General features: G+C 33.0%; 1 protein-coding gene across 1 annotated transcript in view; it reads left to right on the top strand.

The window, feature by feature from the left end:
* LOC127732525 (cysteine-rich motor neuron 1 protein-like) overlaps nucleotides 1–22,302 on the top strand; it is a 319,989-nt gene that overhangs the window by 238,755 nt on the left and 58,932 nt on the right. Inside the window, exons 29-31 of the mRNA XM_052241553.1 lie at nucleotides 4,778–4,858; nucleotides 6,459–6,548; nucleotides 7,930–8,052. Of these exons, the coding sequence (XP_052097513.1) occupies nucleotides 4,778–4,858; nucleotides 6,459–6,548; nucleotides 7,930–8,052 (294 nt within the window). The remainder of the gene's footprint in view (nucleotides 1–4,777; nucleotides 4,859–6,458; nucleotides 6,549–7,929; nucleotides 8,053–22,302) is intronic.

Raw genomic sequence — 22,302 nt, 5'->3', positions numbered from 1 at the left:
TAAATACGGATGTAATAAATAGGTAGACAAAAATAAATGTTCATAAAAGGTGTGTTTAGTAATATTCGGGACCTGGGTAGCTCTCAGATATAAAATGATAATGAAGGAATGTTTGTATACCTCACAAAAATACCTTATTAATATAGATTTATTTCGTCTTCAAACCGTTGTTCCACTACTAAACTGTCTCTTGTAATTACTAGTACACTGGGTACAATAAAAACCTGATAACAAATTGTTCAAATAAGGCCTTTAAAAATAGTGGAATTAATTACTTTTGGAGTGTCAAAAAATCGTTTGAAGTACTTAATAAATTAAAGCTTATATTGGTGATTTTGAATCTGTTCAAAGTTTTGATTTTTTCTACCCTATATACCACTTTGACTCATATTCTTATTGAGAAAAAAATCCTACACCTAATTAAATGGGCATTTAAAAAGTCAGAATGCGAATATATATGTTCAAACTCTTTTAGGTCATTTGTTAGTAACAACAAACAAAAGAACTGTGTCAATTAGACCTGCTTTGATACTAAAACTGCCCTTGAATCTTTACTAGATAACATTTGTGTACGCTTTGGAGATTCCGTATGTCGTCAAGTTATCGGAATTCCAATGAGAACTAACTGTGCACCACTTATTGCGAACCTGTTTCTGTATTGTTATGAGTTACCATTTATGACTAAAATCCGCAAAGACCCATCGAAACAACATCTGATACAAAAATGTAATAACACTTTTAGATATTTGGATGATATATTGGCTCTCAATAATTACGACTTCAGTATGTACACTAAAGAGATGTATCCTGCTGAACTGACTTTAAATAAAGCTAATACTAACAATGAACACTGCACTTTCCTGATATCTATATCTTTAACGGGAAGATTCATACCAAAATTTACGATAAAAGAGTTGATGTTTTATTTCCTATTGTTAATTATTCATTTTTAGATGGTGACGTTCCCTTGTCACCATCTTATGGTGTTTATATATCTCAATTTGTTCGATTCGCCCGTGTATGTAACAAGGTATTTGATTTTAAAGAAAGAAATCTCTGTATTACTGAAAAATTATTACAGCAGGGTTTTCGATATCATGAACTAGTCAAAACATTTACTAAATTTTATCATCGGTACAAGGACATCATTCATAAATACAAATAAACATGCAGACATCGTATACGTTCAGATATTTCACATCCAATCTTTTATGGAATTATTCTATACAAATTACAAAAACGTCGCCATTCACCTCAAAAGCTAACCAAACCTTTGAACAGACTTGTTCAGTAGGGATATAATTACGATACTGTTGTAAGGTCATTAAAGATGGCATTTCTTGGAATTAATATTGATTCGCTCATAGGTCTTTGCATCGGAAATAGACACATTTATTCTAAAACCATTTGTTGGCATGATACGGGTTATGATCATTTTCATATATTTTATGATGGTATGATACTAAACCCCTAACGGGAGAGATTGTGCTTGATTTTCATATGATGAAGACATAATCTGTCAATCAGTTAAATTGCGGTCGAGAGCTGACATGTCAGTAACTGCTAGTAGTCCTTTGTTCATTTATGTATCATTGTCATTTTGCTTAGTTTTTTCTGTTACCTATTCTGACATCGGACTTTGACTTCTTTTAAACTGAGTTTTACTGTGCGTTTTGCTATGTGTTTGTTTATTATACATTGGCTAGAAGTATAGGAGGAGGGTTGAGATTTCACAAAACATGTTTAACCCTGCTGCATATTTGCGCCCAAGTCAGGGACCTCTTGGCCTTTGTTAGTCTTGTATTTTATTTTTTTTTATAATATTAGTTCATTTATATGTTTCGGAGTTTAGTGTGACGTCCACTTTCACTGAACCAATACATATTTTTGTTTAAGGGCCGGCTGAAGCACGCCTCCGGGTGCGGAATTTTCTCGCTGTGTTGAAGACCCATTGGTGGCCTTCGGCTGTTTTCTGCTTTTTTGTCGGGTTGTTATCTCTTTGACACATTCACCATTTCCATTTTCAATTTTATCATTCTTTTTTGTTTCGTTTTATTGATAATATGACTTTACGGACTCTAAATTTTGGGCAATATTTGGGGTTTTGATGGGATTTTGTACGCCTTTTGAAGTCGTTGAAATGCATTTAAATATCGAAAAATATATACCATATGTAACATTTAAATCTCGAAAGAAAACAATCAATTTTTAAAATAACAAATTCTTACTGCTCACACATATTCACTATTTACGTGTACTTTGCCTTTACGAGGTATTTTATATTTGTGAGTGTAAAAGAAACATCTAATTAAAAATAACAACGCTGAATATTAATTATTGTTTTCGAACACTCTGATCATTTGAAATATTGATTGTTTTTATAAATAGTTGTTGTATTGGCATTTGAAGTTAATCGACTCTATCCCGTTTTTTCACTTGTTACATTGATTGATAGCCTTTGATTTTGTCAGTTTTTATTTGACCTTCCCTTTTTGAATTTACCTTGTAGTTTGGTATTTTTGTTACATTTTAAAATCAATAAACAGGAATCAAATATAAACCAATTTACCAGTTTTGGTAGAGATTTTTAAAATACGCAATTTACCTGTAGGAAACTCATATCTTTCAAATTATGCTTTTTTTAGGATGTGCGGGTAATGTTAAACCATTACCATCAACCAGCTGTGGTTCTGGCCAACGAAGATGTCCCCCTCCATACCAATGCAATACACCTCCAGCAGGTGGCAGTGGAGTATGCTGTCCTTATGGTATGCTAAACAGCGTTCTTATTTGCCGTTGTAGAATCTAATGTATTCTGGTTGCTATTTTCAAAAACGTACACCAAAATGACGTAACATTGTTTTTATTTTGGTGTACGAACAATGATATTACCCATAGTACTTTAAAAACTGAAAAGGCCAATTTCTGTAAACCAAATGTATCATTCAACAAATTAACATATAAAATTGATGTTATATAAATAATGAGTGATTTATAATTCATTTTATTTGTTAATATAAAATATGTGGATACGATTTGATTGCAAAAGCATAAGACAACTATAAACGAGAGACCAAATAACATATAGTAAGGATGTTCCCTCCTCTTGTTTTTGAGTTTTTGCTAGATATTCGCAATCCTTTGGTTTTATCCATGTAGTGCCATTAAAAAATTTTCCCCGCTAACCCCTACTTTTCTTTTCATAATTTTATTACATACAGTTTAAAAAGCCATATTTGAAAATCCTATAAAATCCTTGTTATTTTTTCGTATTTTTTAAAAGAAAAAGGGTGCCAATGTTAAATGTATGAAAAATCTAGAGAGAATTATTTCCCGCCAAATTTTTAATGGCTTATATCTTGAAAACAAGCACACGGACCCTTCATTTTTTCTGCTTTTTAAGTTCCTTTATTTATATAATATCAATTTATAACAGTCTTTTAAAAAGCTTGTTATTTTGAAACAGAGTAGCGAACATCCTTAAATCAACTACAGATCAACAATGTGTATAACCTATACAGCAAGCTATAAAAGTTCCCGAGATGATAAAATTAAAAATAATTCAAATTAGAAAACCAACAGCTATTCAAGCATAAATCAACAAATAAATAACAAATATGATTAACAGTTACAAATAACAACCACTGAATTATAGACTCTTGCCTTGAGACAGGCACATCAATTGATTAAACTTATAAATAAACATACCACTTACATGATGTTTCAACGCCTTCAGGTCGTAGTCAAAGCGTGTTAATTACGGTGATTCAAAAGGCAGTTCTTCTACGCATGCAACAATATTGTTAGATAATGCTTTCGTTCATTTGTTATCCATAAATATTTGATGAATTGTGTAGAACGATTCTGTTCCATACGTTTTACATCCATTACAATCTATGATAATCAGCATTAAAAATATTGTATAATAACAATATACTAATAAACAATTAACAGATTCCAGTACAAACAGTGAAGGTTGGTTTAAATAGTTATCAAAGGTACTAGACTTATAATTCGGTACGCAGGACGCGCGTTTCGTCTACATAAGACTCATCAGTGACGCTCAGATAAAAATAGTTAGAAAGCCAAACAAGTATAAAGTTGAAGATCATTGGGGACCTAAAATTCCAAAACGTTGTGCCAAATACGGCTAAGGTAATATATGCCTGGGGTAAGAAAATCCATAGTATTTCGAAAAATTCATAATTTTGCAAACAGTTAATTTATAAAAATGACCATATAATTGATATTCAAGTCAACACCAAAATGCTGGCTACTGGGCTAATGATACCCTCGGGGACGAAACGTCCACCAGCAGTGGCATCGGCCCAGTGGTGTAAATAGTTATCAAAGGTACCAGGCTAAAATAGACCTTATCGCTATTTGGAAATTTGCGACACTTGAACTATCGACGTCATACAAAAATCACTTTTACTTTTTGTCGTCAGACATTTTCGATTGTGACGTCAAAATTTTACGGGAACCTTTGTGATGTCCAGTAATGGTGGACAAATAGCGATAAGATGTTTTGAAAACCGTGCTATTAAGTGAAGTAATACTGATACACGATTTTACATGAAATTTAAAAAGAACAAAAACAAATATCATAACAAATCATATGCTGGACGAAACTGTTAAAACGAATATGACCTGTACAAGGCCAAACTTTTCTTACGAACAGTTTGTTATTACTAGTTGTTCATAGTAGTAGCGCATCTCACATTCATGAATATTTCTAGATATTAATTTTCTATCTTGCAATATGCACATTTTTCAGAATGTCCTCTTGTAAGATGCAGCGAACCATGTCCTTACGGTTACTTTTTTGACCCAAATGGCTGTCAAACATGTGAATGTAGTGAGTATAATATACAAAAAGTATAAAAAAAAAATATTTTGGATAAAGGGTTTAAGTATTTAATTGAATATGAATTATCATTGCTAAAATCTACGTCATTGGTCTCTGGTTGAAAGTTGTGTCATTGGCAATCATATCAAATCGCAGTGTTTGGTGAGTGTTTTGTTTTAATTATAATGTCTTAAGGATGTTCGCTACTCTGTTTCAAAATAACAAGCTTTTTAAAAGACTGTTATAAATTGATAGTATATAAATAAAGGAACTTAAAAAGCAGAAAAAAATGAAGGATCCGTGTGCTTGTTTTCGAGATATAAGCCATTAAAAGTTTGGCGGGAAATAATTCTCTCTAGATTTTTCATAGATTTAACATTGGCACCCTTTTTCTTTAAAAAAATATGAAAAAATAAGAAGGATTTTACAGTATTTTCAAATATGGCTTTTTAAACTATATGTAATAAAATTATGAAAAGAAAAGTAGGGGTTAGCGGGGAAATTTTTTTAATGGCACTACATGGATAAAACCAGAGGATTTCGAATATCTGGCAAAAATTCAAAGACAAGAGGAGCGAACGTCCTTAACTATCATCAACGTGTTAATCGACAGGTTGCATTATTATTCAAATTTTCTCCAATTGACGCGCTAAAGTATGTGACTTTCTATCATTCTATCAGTGGCAATGTAATTAGTGATTAATAAAATGCAGGACTATATTTAAAAATGAACAATGAATAGGAAAAGTCAGAAAGATTTGGTTGGAGGTTTCGCTGCGATTCTTTTAAATTGCAAGGAAGATCATAGGATAAAAACTACTCTGAATAAAATCGACGTATGGAATTTAATTTCTAATTGTTTGCTTAAGACCTTAGAAAAAAGTAAAATTACACAAATAACAAACTCCAAGACAAATTCAAAACGGAAATTACCTTATCAAACGGCAAAATCAAAGCTCAAAGGCATCAAACGAATGGAAAACAACTGTCCTATTCCGCTCTTGGTACAGGCATTTTCTTGTGTAGAAAATGGTGGATGAATAAATTCTGACAAGAAAAAACTTGAGAAAGAGAAGCAAAAGATACCAAAAGGGCCATTCAAACTCATAAGTCGAAAATAAACTGACAACGCCATGGCAAAAAAAGAAAGAGACCAAAAGACACAAAACAGTATACATACACACAACATAGAAAACTAATGACTGCGGATCACGAATCCCACCAAACACCTGGGGTGAACTCAAGTGAAACAGAAGGAGGAGCAGAACATGATTCTATGTACATTGTTTGATTGACATCTACGTTTCTCCTTATTTTTTACTTAATCATGTTAATGTTCAGGAGAATCCGATTATTTTTTTCTGAATTTCTATTTCATCAAATACTTTAATTTTTTTCTTTACTTCTTTTCTATGTATCTATAAATTGATTAGAAATTAGCACAACATACACAAGGATCAATAAAATGTAAAAGAACAAATGCCAGCATCGGATATATAAATACGCAAACACGTATGCAATCCTATGTTTCGTGCTAGACACGCATACAATCGTATGTTTTATGTATACAAATATTTCATTTGTATAAATACATTTGCACTTTTTACAGAACCTAGATGTGGACCTGTTTGTGCTATATCCTGTCCCTTTGGTAATGTACTGGATGAAAACAACTGTCCAACGTGTGCATGCAAAACAGGTAATAATGTTCTGTAGTAGTTTTTAAATAAAACATGCATTACCAATTGAAATTAACCTTATTAGGTATGTGTTTAACATATACGTAATAAGAGAACCTAATTCATAAACTTGATGTATACGGATATAATACATAGGAAGCAACAGAAACAATTTTTCATAAAATGTGTGTTCAGTAATAGGTAGCTTTCAGAAAAAAAATGGTAATGAAAAAATATGTGTATATCTCACTAAAAGGTAAGTACATGAAGAAAGAAGGTCCGGTATACATCAATGAAACAACAGAAAAAATAAGGTCTATACAATGTGTCAAACTTCTCTGTAAGCTTCTTATCGTCACTGACTCTAGAAGAGAAATATATAATTCAAACCGAAAACGTTTTTAAGATTTGGCATAAAATTGTTTACATGGCAATAATTATAATCACATTAAAACAACTAATAACGAAATATTTAACAGGTGATTATAGTAAAGTAATCATTTGCATTGATCCCAGGAATTACAATTTGTCTAATCCGTTCAGAAAATTTATTTTACATACAAATCACAATTCTGAATATTCAAGTCTTTACTGAAAGCAACCTCAAAGTAATCATCCAAGACATATATATACTGTAAACCAACTAATTTTCGCGAGAGATTAATTTTCGCGACTTTCGCGAGTAGAAAAATAACGCGATTATAAATCGTCGCGAATATGTTAAAGTTCGATCTTCTCTTATATTAATACATCAATGAAATTAAAACATCGCGAAAATAAATCGCCGCAAAGTCGAGTTGAAACGGCAAAACACGAAATAAAGTATCCGCGAAAATAAGTTGGTTTACAGTATAGAAATCTTGCTGTTTTGAACGTCGGCTAGACTTTGGCATAGATTTCAAACAACAACGTTGTGAGTGAAGCAAGTAGACACGACAGTTTATATTGTCAATGTCATGAGCATGGAAGTTCGATACACAAATTAACAAATTATAAAAAATAAAGTTTATTGTGTTTAAAGAGAGCAGTAGCACAATAATAGGTAATAAGAAAGACGGTATGTCCTATATATGGTAGCATGAGTGGAAAATTATTTGTTATGTAATGGACGACGGACGGGCACTGGCGCGGATCCAGTTATTTTGAAAGGGGGGTACAAACCCCTGGAACACTATCAAACGTTCACATTATTAAAAAAACAAAAACAAAACAAAACACAAATACATCACAAATCGATAAAAGGGGGATCCAACCCACGGAACACTCCCTGGATCCGCCAATTGGGCATGATGTACCTTCAATAAACCAAATTTATATGGTATGATCCAAAAGAATATCTCTTTAAGAAGGAAGTTATGCTTTAAGGTCCCTTTTCTTTGAAACTCATATCCTTCCTTGTAGGTTGTGCAGGTAATGTTAAACCAAAACCATCAACCAGCTGTGGTGCAGGTCAACGAAGATGTCCCCCTCAATACCAATGTAACACACCTCCAGCAGGCGGCAGTGGAGTATGCTGTCCTTATGGTATGTTTTACCTTGTCCTTGAAAAAAACATCAACCAAACATTCATCAAAATTCTGAAACGTGTGGTAATTTGCCTCTAAACAAAACTTTTGGCAACGTAACTGATTATTGTTTTGTACATTAGTTGTCGTTGATATCTTATGCATCTATATCTAGAGTGTGTACATTTTATCTATGTTTTTGTTTCAGTATGTCCTCAAATAAAATGCAGCAGACCATGTCCATATGGTTACAAGTATGACAACAATGGGTGCCAGACATGTCAATGCCTACGTGGTAAGTGCATTCCGAAAGATATTGAGCTTTATTTTTTGTCTGGAAAGGGGTGTTGGGGTGATACAATAATTGACAAGTAGTTTATCATTAACAATATTATAATATCCAACAAGAAACACCAATTGTGTTTGGTTATTGCCTTATTGACCCGTATCTCCAGCTATAGATTGATTGATTGGTGTTTAATGCCACTTTCAGGACTATTGTGCTATTTCGTGGCGGTCAGTTTTTGTTGTTGGAGGAAGACGAAGTGACCAAAGAGAACCACCGACCTTCAGTAGGAAACTGACAACCCTAGTCAATTAAGATTGGAGTCGAATTCACCTGCCACTTGCCGGATTCTAGTTATAGACTATTCACGTTGACTTCCGAATGGAATAGTTAATAAAAATGGTATCACACACTGGGGTATTGGCGTTGCATTTAAAAATAGCTATTAATAATGCATCACATATCCATTTAGACATTCTGAATCGAAAAAACAAGTCTGCAACATTTGACTTCATGTGGGACTTCAAATTACTAAACAAAATTATTAATAAAATTGAGAATGGAAATAGGGAATATGTTAAAGAGACACCAACCCGACCAATGAGCAGAAAACAGCCCAAGGCCACTAATGAGTCTTCAACATAGCGAGAAAATCCCGCACCCAGAGGCGGGCTTCAGCTGGCCCCTAAAAATAACAATTTAAGTAAAGGTACCAACGTTATTGTTATATAAGAATTTTACGATAGGCTGGTCCTTTTCTTTGTTGTCTCACTCAAAACTGTTTAACTAGTGCCAATGTTACCAATAAGGGCTAAAATCATATATAGTGTAGTTGTTATTCTGTTATGCTGCTGGAGCACTCGACCTTTGACTCTGTTTCTACATTAATTTGTTCTCGAATTAATTCATGTCAATGAATCTTCAGACTAGTGAATAATACGTAGCAATTCAAACAGACCTTGCTTTGTATTCTAATCGATGGACAGAAAGTTATGTTGCACTCATTAGTTGGAATAACGTAATTCACATAGCTCTTTAAAACAACTAGTTCTTGTAAATATGGGTGTGTGGATGAGATATATAGAATAGAGAATAATGGGCCAACAGTATAAAGAATAGAGAAAAATATCCAAAAACAATTAAGAACAGAAAATAATGGGGTGCTAAAATATAAAGAATGGAGAAAATTTATATAGAATAGAAAAAAACGGCTTAAAAATTTAATGAATACAGAATTGAAGGACCACCTTTCCAGACCTTCAAATATGTAACACATATGTGTTTACATTTCTTTAAAAAAAAAAAAAAATTAGAAATATTAACAACAGAATATCGATTATCTCCTCTAATGGAGACTGGAAGCATAAAAATTGAAATTAGTTTTCCAAAAACTAACACATGAATTATATTTTATTGTAAACTATAGATGAAATCAAAATCTCTATAAATTGCATATTTATGTTCATATAGCATGTGAAAAGGGAACACCCCAAGGAACATGTAGAATAGGACCATTTCCCAGTACACCGTGCCCATCTGGAACCTACTGTAAAAATTCAGTCTGCTGCAAAATCCGTAAGTAACTAAATTTTTAAAAATAATTTATTTCATTTAGTTTTATAGCATTACTTGCCTCTGTAATATACGAGCGATCCTCATTCTTCTAGGCAACACCAGAGGCAACACGGTTTGTCAAAAAAACTTACTGCCTTGCTTTTGGTGCCTTCATAGCGATCATATAATTCAATAACTCAATTCCCCGAGAACTACCTAGATGCGACAATTTGTCAGAGTTTGATTTTCATAGATGAATTCATTAATGTCAAAGAAAGCATTATTCAATTAAATTTAAGATACCGAATACGCTTCATCCAAAGAGCTTTTTTTTCTTTTTTCAAGTTTTCATCCATAACTCTCACCTCATTTTTTTAAACAAGATAGCTAAATATCAACTAGAGGAAACGTTGCCAAAAGAAGTCTGAATGGTAATACACTTTATCTTCTTCTTCTTCTATAGGATATTCACCCTATTTGTATGGTCATCGCATCAAAAATACATGTTAATCATTTCAAGACAACTTATAATTGGGTACGCCAAACACTCGGTCTATAGCAGACTCTTTAGTTGCAATCAAGTTTGTACACTCTTGTTCCACGTATGAGGGTGAACAGTTGTCTATAATTGTCGTTTGTTGGTGTTTATGTCACTTTCAGCGATCTTGGCTGTATCATTGCTACCATGTTTTATTGGCGGCGGAGGCCAGATTGCCCAGACATAGAACCACCGACCTTCAATTAATGTCAGATAATCGCCACGACAAGTGTTGGAACTTACATCTTTAGTGATCATTGTAGAGGAACTATCTAGACCACTCAACCAACAAATCCACTCTGTTGTTGTAATTGATTGATCACTGTAGAGGAACTACCTAGACCACTCGACCAACAAAGCCACTCTGTTATTGTAATTACCGTATAGCCGGTTATTTTCGCGGGGTGTTTTATTTCTCTTATTTTGGCGGGTAAACGAAAATCGCGAAAATAAATTCCGCGAAAATGTATGCACACGTTGGGTACTTTCTAATAGCTAAAGCGTTTTGTAAACGATCTATTTTTTTCCGGTTGGCAGGTCAATAACGGTATATGTTAGTTTTAACAACATAAATGTCATAGGGCATTGTACATACATGCATTTTATAAAATGACTTTCAGGTATGTATACCCTTATTAATAAGTGTCAATTAGAATAAGAGTGCAAGGTATTTATCCTTATTAATTAGCGTCAAACTGTATAAGATTTGTAAACAGTCCTGATAATTTTGTAATCTAATTAGTAAGTACATCAATTTCGTAACTAATCAACCGTAAAATTTACAAAACGTCTGAATACCTGTAACAAATATCTAAGTCACCGGTATTCTATTTATTAATATAATCAATAAATAAGAGGTTATTCAGGTACCAAAAAACAATTAATCATAACAATAGACACTCGTTTGTCAAGTTTTTCAACTTTTTAACTGCAACAATTTCAGTGTCCGCCAAAATTTGTAGTATACTTTGTAGCCCCTAAATCTCGAAATTTTACATCAGCGAAAATAACCCACTATACGGTAATTGATCAATGCAGAGGAACTACCTAGACCACTCGACCAACAAAACCACTCTGTTATTGTAATTGATTGATCACTGTAGAGGAACTACCTAGACCATTCGACCAACAAAGCCACTCTGTTATTGTAATTGATTGATCACTGTAGAGGAACTACCTAGACCACTCGATCAACAAAACCACTCTGTTATTGTAATTGATTGATCACTGTAGAGGAACTACCTAGACCACTCGATCAACAAAACCACTCTGTTATTGTAATTGATTGATCACTGTAGAGGAACTACCTAGACCACTCGATCAACAAAACCACTCTGGTATTGTAATTGATTGATCACTGTACAGGAACTACCTAGACCATTCGACCAACAAAGCCACTCTGTTATTGTAATTGATTGATCACTGTAGAGGAACTACCTAGACCACTCGACCAACAAAACCACTCTGTTATTGTAATTGATTGATCACTGTAGAGGAACTACCTAGACCACTCGATCAACAAAACCACTCTGTTATTGTAATTGATTGATCACTGTAGAGGAATTACCTAGACCATTCGACCAACAAAGCCACTCTGTTATTGTAATTGGTTCATCAATGTAGAAGAACTATCTAGACTACTCGACCAACAAACCCACTCTGTTATTGTAATTCATTGATCACTGTAGAGGAACTTTTTATACCACTCGACCAACAAAGCCACTGTGTTATTGTAATTGATTGATCACTGCAGAGGAACTGTTTAGACCATTCGACCAACAAAGCCACTCTGTTGTTGTAATTCATTGATCATTGCAGAGAAACTACACGGACCAATCGACCAACACAGCTACTCTGTTATTGTAATTGATTGATCATTATTTTAAACCAAGTGATAATGAAATAAATAGAGCTTAATATGTAATAAAATACAACATTAGAACTATTCAAAGAGACAAAGGTAATAAACATGGTTATCAATGCTATTTTTATATTTTGTTCATTTAAAGCTTGCAAATTTGGTGAACCTCATCCAACACTATCCTGTGGAATGTTTATCAACAAGTGTCCAGCTGGATATAGCTGTCTAGGAGGACCAGCTGATGAATACTTTGCTTGTTGTCCTGACGGTAATCATAATTATTTTTTTAACTTTTAACTATTTGTTACGCGAGCTGGTATCAATACATGGCGAGCATGGATGGTCCTTCATAAACTTTTCACAAAATATCCTATCTTGAAACCTTTGCAATGAATTAGCACACTTAGCAACATTATCAACATGTCTTATATAATATTCCGCTTTGAGCGTTCCTGAAGAAGGTAAATCCAGAAAAGCGCGTCGGACGCATGAAATCTATATTTTCATTTTGTATCAAGAATAGATAACTTTAGCTGTATTTGGCAAGAACTTTGGTTAGTTTCTATCCTCAATGCTCTTGTCCCAAGATAGGAACCCCTAGCCTTTGTGAGTCTTGTGTGTGTGTGTTTTTTTTTCTTCAATATATATGTTTCGAAGTTCAGTGTGGTCCATTTCGCTGACATATATAATACACATGTCTCTGCTAAGACCTCTATACTCTAGTAGTAATTGCTATATCGTGATCCCCATGTCCGTCTGTTCTTCCACCAAATATTTTTGTCACACTTTTTAACTCAGAAACTTCTCTTAGCAGTAACACTGCATGTGTTGTCAGTAGCTTGTCGAATATGAGTTGTCAAGATACCTACATGCTACCGATACTTTGATTTTTTTAATTTTTCAAATAAACTTAAATTTGTTCGTCACATATTTCTCCAAAACTACTGAATGACTTCATATGTTGATTTATTTGTTTAACGCCACATTCAGCACTATTGAGCTATACTGTGGCGGTCAGTTTTTATTGGTGTTGAAAGCCTGAGCTCCCGGAGAGAACCAGCAACCTTCGGTAGTAAAACTGTCAATCCTAGTCATTTATGATTGGAGTCGAGCGCACCTGCCACGTGCGGGATTCGAACTCATAACCTCAGTGTTGATAGGCTAGTGAATAAATAGTTCGACTACTTATATTAGACAACTTTGCCCCCGATGCCCCGACTTCAAATATGACCAGCAGCTAAACAGTGATGAGTTATAGTATTTTTGCTCTTTTGAGTATGTTATTACACACGATTATTGTTTCCGATACTTTTATTTTCTTATTACGAGTAGGGGTATGCTAAGCACGACAACACGTGTATTCTTGTTGTGTTTATGTCTTACTTTTTATAACAATAGGTTTTACTTTGTAGAAAATAAGCCAACGCCAGACAAATGTCCAAGAGACCTATACCAAAAGTGTTATGTTCGACGAAGCTGCAGAAACGATTCATCTTGTCATGGGAATCAGAAATGTTGCAAGCAAGGATGTCAATATAAATGTGTAAATCCTGTTTAATGATCAGTTCTACAAAAAAAAACACTATTCAATTGTGTTGTAAATTAATAATGTTAAGTAAAATAAAGTAAAACTTCTTATCCGTTAGCGTTTTTATCAGTTTTTGCTAGTACTATAGAGAAAAGTACATACATGACACAAAAACGCAAAACAATGAAGTAAACAATTGTGAAATAGTGTTTGATAGTATTTATAACATTTGTATGCTCCCACCGCTAAGGTGCATGGTGCATTAAGTTTTGCCCTTTTCCGTCTGTACGTCCGGACGTCCCAATATTGGTTTCCGTTTTCTAAAATATAGTCAATTTAAGGTGGTACCTAACACTAAGGGGAGATAACTCTGTAAAAATCAGCTAAACGTTTTAATCACGTTGTTTTGTTAAGGAAATATTACGCTTCTCAATGATCAAAGTTAGTGTTTGTCAAACTGCTATATAACCAACGAAATTTTTCTGATAAAGTGGTTGGTTCAAATTTTTTGAAATTTTTATATTTTTGTCAAAGGGTCAAAGTAAACATTTTGTCAAAATTTTAGGAAAATTAAACGAGCCAAATTAATGTTAGTCAAGGTGTTGGGTACCACCTTAATTTGCAGTATTTTTACAAGCAGAGCATCCGTGTTCCATGGACATATTCTTCTTTTATTTCAATCTTGATTTTGTATAGATGACGGGCCATTGATATATAGTTTTGACAATGGTCTTATATATTGCTGAATATTATATGTGTTGTTGTCTCATTGATATGAACTCACCATCACCATTTATTCATAACAGTAGAAGTCACGTAGAATACATGAAGCTTTGTCTTGATACAATACAGAATAAAAGAAAGTATGTTTAATCTCTACCAAAGCAATTTCAAAAATTTATTTTTCTATCGAAGTTCTTATTTACACATGTTACAATGTCACAGTTTTTTGTGTTCCTATTTATAATTACTAAAATTTTAGTGAAAACCTTTTTGGCGAATTTTAAGCATTTTTCCACATGACTTAAACACGGAAAAGGAAGGGGACCTCAAAATGAACTGTTACATAAAAAGTAGTACTAGTGTTTAACTTTATCGTTCGCCTTAGACGGAAACAGGATAACAGGAGATTTATTTGTACAAGTTCCAATGAAGTAAACCTAATTTGTATACCATACAGAGAACGGGAAAAATTTTTGTCATTCGGAACACTGTCAAGTGGGGCTCCGCCAATCGAAAGAATAACTAGTGGCTAAATTTAAGATTTGATTTGCGCAAATGTTACTACATAAAGAAAAAGGTTTTAACTATAGCAGGTATTTTTCCATCTGACTGAAAAGAGATTTGTAAACCATGAACATTGCACATTTTCGGACAAGGTCAAAGTAAATATATTTTGACTGAAACAAAATTGAAAAAAAATCAAAAAAAAAACTTTAAATTCACCAGTCTTTTGAACACAATGTTTTTAACAAATAGAAAATTTATCAACTTATCAACTTATCGGTGTACAAGAAGAAATGGAAAAATTAGTTTAATTTAAAATACGAAGATGTGGTATGATAAGCCAATGAGACGTAGTTCGATTGCCAAAGACATGAAAGAGACAACTCTCTACCAGAGAATCTTGAATCTGCATTACAATAGGTTTTATTAATCCTTGATTCTTTTACATTCATTTGTTGAGACAGAACAATTACTGTTCCTTGTATATTCAGCAAGTATATAATTATATTTGGAAAAGTAAGACATGAAGCTGTATAATTCAAAAGAAAAGATAGACAAAAACTGGCGTAGGAGCTGGAATGCAACGGGGCAATCCCCTTTCAAAAGAGGCAGACAAAAATTTAGAACCCCCTCCAAAAAAAAAATAAAATCCACCACACACACAAAGACTTTTCATTCCGCTCCTACAAGAGATATTATTTTTATAAATGGCATTAAAAAAAGAAGACAGGAAATGACAGAAGAATGTCGATCATATCTTTCATATTCTTGTGTAGAACCACGAATATAATTCAAACAAATGATTACCAATTTTTAATTGAATTAGGTAGATATATTTGAATACAAAGAGAATATAGGGTATATCCAGTTCGTATAAGAGTAAGATGATGAAAATAATGTCTTTTTAAATTGTAAACTTAATAATAAATGAAGAAAGTGTCTCTTGGACCAATTGTTAGGTATAACCAAATGTTTTAATGAAATTGAAAAACAAAATGTGTTAGATTATTTCAACTGACAACGCCCTCAGATTTCAACGCAGTCAGGGTACCGGTCTTCAGGGTACCGGTCTTTGTCATTGGAGATGAGAAATGAAAACCTGTTGCCCTTTGCTAAGATTGTAGCCGAGAAACACCCTCTTGTTTTAAAAAAACATCGATAAGGCTACACCAATTTGATTCCTAGTTCTTTTGATTTTCCCGTTCCTGTTTTGGAGAAATTAACTTTTCAATAAAAAAAGTTAATCAACTCTTCCGCAAATGTTTGGTCCGCATGCCGCTCCAAACTTAGTTTCTCCTTAACATTTTTTTTTTCACATAGACGCTTTTCTGTTGCATGTAATGTTCCGTGGTTTTAAACGAACGTGTGATAAATCGATTTGTAAATAAAGGGTAACAAATGGGAATGCCAGCATGCAGTGCTGTCCACTCATTGTCGTGGACAATTAGTTATTGAACATACAATTATCCAAAACTCTTTTACCGTTTTACCTTTGAAGACCTGTTCTAGGATGCAAAAATAAAACAACAAATTAAGTTAGATGACCACAAATACATCAATATTTGTTAGAAACATCGTCATCCACAATCCTTGTTTCAACAGGCATATGCCTATCTATCTTGGATGAAATGAATTGTAAATTCCCATCAACTTTTTAAAAAATCACAGAAGTATTTGATTTTGATAAAACCTTATATCCCCTTGTTAATCTTTTGGCATGTAAGTAGAAGTCTTCTTTTCTTAGGAAGAAATTAAAGAGTTCCAACAAGACCAAGCTGATGGTATTGTGATTAATTGGCATGCACTAATCATTATGGATGTATAATAAGTTCAACCACTTCTAGTCAGGTTAAAGAGTTATAAATGTAATGCAGCTTTTAGGAGCAAAAGGAAAGAGTATTTTGCTCAGTCAGAATAATGCATGTGAATGGGGTGACAGGTATTTTAAGGGAATATTTTGATACATTGGGATCGACATGTATAGCAATACTTGCCCAGGATGTGGTTTTAGTACAAAGCAAGAAGTATTTACCTCGCTCATTATTTTGATCCTTAATGTATATGAATTTACGCACGTTATTGCGTCAATACCGTGTAATCAACCAGTCCACACTAATACACAGCTTTTCTATAAAATCATAACAGTGAAGTTGTATAAATTTTTTATCCATAGACTAGACTAGTAATAACTATTCCGACAAAAACTACAAACTGTTTCATCATATTTTACAATAGTCTAAATTGTCAGACGTAACAGACTATACGCATAATAACTTTAGCAGGGGTGTTTGTGTTTTTCAAAACAGTGTTATATCCGCGAAAATTCAATTGAATGATATGCTTTATATATAAAGTATTACAATATTACTGAATATGCGTTCCTGTAACAACCAATGTTATTTTTTGGCAAAAACAAAAAGTGTCCATTATGGTCAGATTTAGGAAAATCTTAAGTTATCAAAATTTATAGGTTTCAAAATGTAAGATTATATGAAATTTCGTTTGTGTAAATTATGCTCACAAAAGTACATATATAGACCATATCAAATTCGAATTTTTGCAGCACTCACACCACATATAAAAAGGCAACGGCTTCTGGCAAATGTCTTGCAAGATGTCCAATGTCGGATTTCGCCGCTTTTTACAAATAAACTGTCATTTGCGACGTTATTATTGAAAATTGAGATTTGTTGCATGCTAAATATTGCTTTTCCGTAATTGTACTTTAACTCTACGAAACAGCTACATACTTTTTGATAATTTGCGTAGTCAAAACGACTTCGTTTTCAAAGAAATGAAATGTCTTGCAAGTTTGTCCACTGGACGATTTTCATACGTTTTGAACGTTGTAAATTCGGGACGCTATTTATGGTGGATCATCTGTATATATTTCCTCAGATAGAATTTTCTTGATAGTCAGATACTATCAAAAAGACCACAAAGTATAAAAAAAAATCCAATGGCTGGGGTTGTTCGTTTAGATGAGGTTCTTTAGTTGGGAAAAAATTGTGTATTACGAGAGGATAAAAAATCATCTTTTTCAAATTTTCAAATTTGGGGAGCGTAAAACTGCGATTTTTTTTATTTCTCTGCAATAAGATTCATATGTATAGAACTTGAAAGTAAAAATAAAATTGGACCTGAAGCGTGGCTATATACCTCTCCATATCATATAAGGCTTGTAAACATATGAGATGAATAGAATTAACTTTTTTTCTGACAATCGTTTCATCTCTTAATCTAATTGTTCCGTTATTAAAGAAAGTACAGTGAATTTTATAAGCAAGACCCGTTTAACTTGTAATTCCCGACAAACATTTTTTAATTAAATCTGGTAGAGAGTTGGCACTCATCATACCGTATATATCTTCTTTTTCATATAGACTTATGCATTACCCAAATACGATATATTTTGTTGTTTGTTGCTTACGTTACTTTCAGTGGGAAATATTTCATGCATATTCAGTACAACCAAACATTAAGAAGTATCAATATTGATGTGCAAAACAGAAATAAAAAGCGAAATAAAAAAAATATCCCCAATATAATCATGATAATCATTAATCACCGTAAAACGTAAAAAAAATGACGTTACCATTTGAGACGCAATATCGTGCGTAACGTCACATATAAACAGTTTTAATTGTATGTCAAGCAGCCAATAAACAATCATTACCATATGATGAAAACAACTTCTATCAAATATCTTCTTGGGGCATTTCTATTGGATAAATGCACATTTTAATTTTATTTAACATGTGTCATTTACCTAACTAGCATAATTCCTCTTGTAAAACTGCATCTGCTCTGCTTTCTAAATATATATGGAATATTCACGCAGACACGCTTAGTTGGAGAAATTGACCAAAATTAACTAAACACAGTTAGACAAGAAAGTCTGGTATGGTACAGGCACCAATAAATCAAATTATATGCATTTGAGCATATGTTGCTCCTCGTTTCTCTATGAAGTAACCCAGTTTTAACATGTACATAAATTGTACAACTTCTAAATCGCACAATTCAAAAAAAAAAGATTATACTACTCGCTTTACTTGTAGAGCACTCGCCTCAAAAAACTCATTTTCAAGAAACAAAAAATAAAAAAAAAATTCGTTCGCTCGCCCCATGTTTCTTGGAGCTTTTGTCGGAAGAACTGGACATCAAATTGGTGTGGGCTAATCTATGAATAATAGAATTTTGTTTTTTTTTGTTTTTGATACTTGCTTTATCAGCAAGAATATCAAGCGAGCCGGCAAGGGCGAGCTGATGAAGTTAGTATCAAAAAAATAAAATGTCATTATTTTTTTATCAACAATTTGTTTTAACTGTAGGTTGTTTTGGTTGAGAATATGAAGTAAAATGATTTAGTTAGTAAAACTACTTTTATGCTTACAGGTGTGATAGTTGTTCGCTTGTATGAAAGAGGTCACATGCATTTTATTGATAAATTGACACGGATGGACAAAAGCATGTGAAGTTGCTTCACTGATCAATACATGACGTTATTGTGTAATATTTTTGAGTATCAACTCTGTTCATGATTATCAAATATTAACCATCTTGCTGCCGGTGGGACACATGTGTCCATACCGGCTGTGCTAAAGGGACACATATGTCCATGATTTAATTCATGCAAGCTTCTCATTATTGCTGTATCTCGTTCAAATAAAAGACCGAATATTAAACAGTGTAATATTTTTCTTCAATGCTTCCCCAATGAAGGCTCGTATTTTCTGGTACACGAAATGTAACCTTAAACAACTACCGGCAGCAAGAGGGTTAAGCAGTAAAATCAAAAGAAAATGTACAAATTGTTGTTAATACAATGAATTACTGTTTTGATATTGAAATATGGAAATTTGATGATTTCTACAGAAAAGTATGACACAAAGTCAGTAAAGTCAAAATTAGTTTATTCCTTCTCCGGGTGGTTCACTCTGCATTCAGAAGGCCACTTTTAATATTGATTCAAGTTATTTTAAAAACATATAGATAACTTTTATGTGACCTTCATTCCTGGCTTGTGACTGGCAAAATGTTACACTATCTTGGCTGCATTACCCACCTTTCACCGCATTGCAAGATTTCAGTCCAATAGGAGAAATTAATTATTTTATTATTCTGTTCACTTTTAAAAGATTTTTTTTTAATTGCTGTGTAATGATCACTTTTAATTAGTTGGGTTTTCCTGTTTTTTTTCAGGTTAACTTTTACAGTTGGAAGATTATATTTTTTACTTATAAACTGATTCGCTTTTTATAACTACAAAAATATGGACCTGTTAACATTGTTTGATATTAATTGCTTTTTTAATGTGTGTGTATATTTTCCTGGGAGTTAAAAAAGCTTTTAATTTTAATTGTAAATTATTTTGAAGAGTAATTATTGTTTTGCCAAACTATAGATGAAACGTGTCCTGCATGCTTTTTAGTTACCGCCAAAAAATCCCTTCTTACCTGTTATATCTTACATATCAGTATTTCTGTATTCGGGAGTTGGAACTTGTGGGTTGCGCCATAAGCTTTAAATGCTTCTAAATCATTTCAGTAATTTGGCCACAGTTTAATATGCACATTTGCCATACTTTATAGAAAGAAGTGAGAAAAGAATCAGTTTCATTAAATATCAGAATTTCCTGAAGGTGCTGGACTTGCACTGATGAAATAATACAATGCAAAATATGGCATGAAATAAAGCAGGGAGAATTTCACACAGCAAGAAAACCCTTAAATGCCATTTATTTTATTACTTCTTTGAAACCACTATTTTTATTACACCTTCTTTGAAACCTCTGCTTTCAGTACACCTTCTTTGCAACAAACAAAAATTAAATTGCAATTCTTATGAAAATTTTGGATATTTTTGTTTTATAGCCAGTAATTATGATTTTAATATTGGTCCTTTTGCAATTTCTGGTATTTTGAATTATTTTTATTATTTTTTCAATCTTTATTTACATTAGATTTTTTTTTGTGAAACATTATTCTTTTAAAGTAGAAATTTTAAATGCACACCAAAACTAGTTAATACTATTTTAGTAGCTAAAATGCTAGGTCATAATTAGTTCAAAACCGTACAGATCATGATAAAAAAGGGACGAAAGATACCAGAGGGACAGTCATACTCATAGATCGAAAACAAACTGACAACGCCATGGCCAAAAATAGAAAGACAAACAGACAAATAATAGTACAGATGACACAACATAGAAAACTAAAGACTAAGCAACACGAATCCAACCAAAAACTGGGAGTGATCTCAGGTGCTCCGGAAGGGTTAGTAGATCCTGCTCCACATGTTGTACCCGTCGTGTTGCGTATGTTATTAGATAAATCTCATGACCAACCTTATGGCCAACCTACTGTTTTCTATACAACTCATTTAAGATGACCAGAATGTTTAACCATCACCTGGATATATGGTAAAATTGCAAAAATTTTGAGGAAAAAAAAAAGATAATGGTATAGTACATCTCAGTGTCAAATTATCGAGTCATATCCATTAATTGTTGTGTCAAGTGAATTCAATGTCATATCCAGTATATTATGCTGTCATTTTCCAGGGGTGTCTTTGGCACTAAAAAGCAGAACACATTGTTTTATATCATCCTGCCTGCCTATGCTATTATCTAGTAAGTCTGTATAAACATCTTCTAATTTCTTGGTCTAGGGTGAACAATCAGGCTAACTTGGTATCTTATAATTTTGGTTAAATATTTCGTATGTCTCTTCCAACGTTTATTCTGAGTATAGAATTGGAAATAATGGTTTAACGTAGAAAACCCACACTGACCCCTAATTCTATCAGAACACTTTCAATGAACATTTCGTATTATTTTAAGAATGAAAGGTGTAGCGCGGAACAACCACACTGACCTTGCAAATACTATTCATATAGGACATTTGACGGAGGGATTCTCTTCAGATGTAGTCTTTATAACGTGTTTAAAAATACTTGTCGGGGTTGCATGGATGTACTTGTGCGGTCGAACATGGATTTTCCACACCTGGGATTATCCAGTACATAGTTAAAGTCATATTCGATAAATTTCTGTCATATCCAGACAGTACTAGTGTTATCATCCTGATGATATGGAAACTTGGTATAAGTCTCTGGTTGTACTCATTGCTTTAACTTAAGTACAGGTTATGAGGCTGATACTTTATTCACTGTTTCGAAAAAAATTTAGGGTGAAGCTTCTAATCATGCTTATTGAACCAAGATAGAATTGACCATTGTCATAATGTACAATGTACATGTATTTGAAAATTG

Source organism: Mytilus californianus, unplaced genomic scaffold (assembly GCF_021869535.1).
Source record: "Mytilus californianus isolate M0D057914Y unplaced genomic scaffold, xbMytCali1.0.p SCAF_25, whole genome shotgun sequence".
In the NCBI taxonomy this organism is placed as follows: Eukaryota; Metazoa; Mollusca; class Bivalvia; order Mytilida; family Mytilidae; genus Mytilus; species Mytilus californianus.
This window is presented reverse-complemented; position numbering and strand designations above follow the sequence as displayed.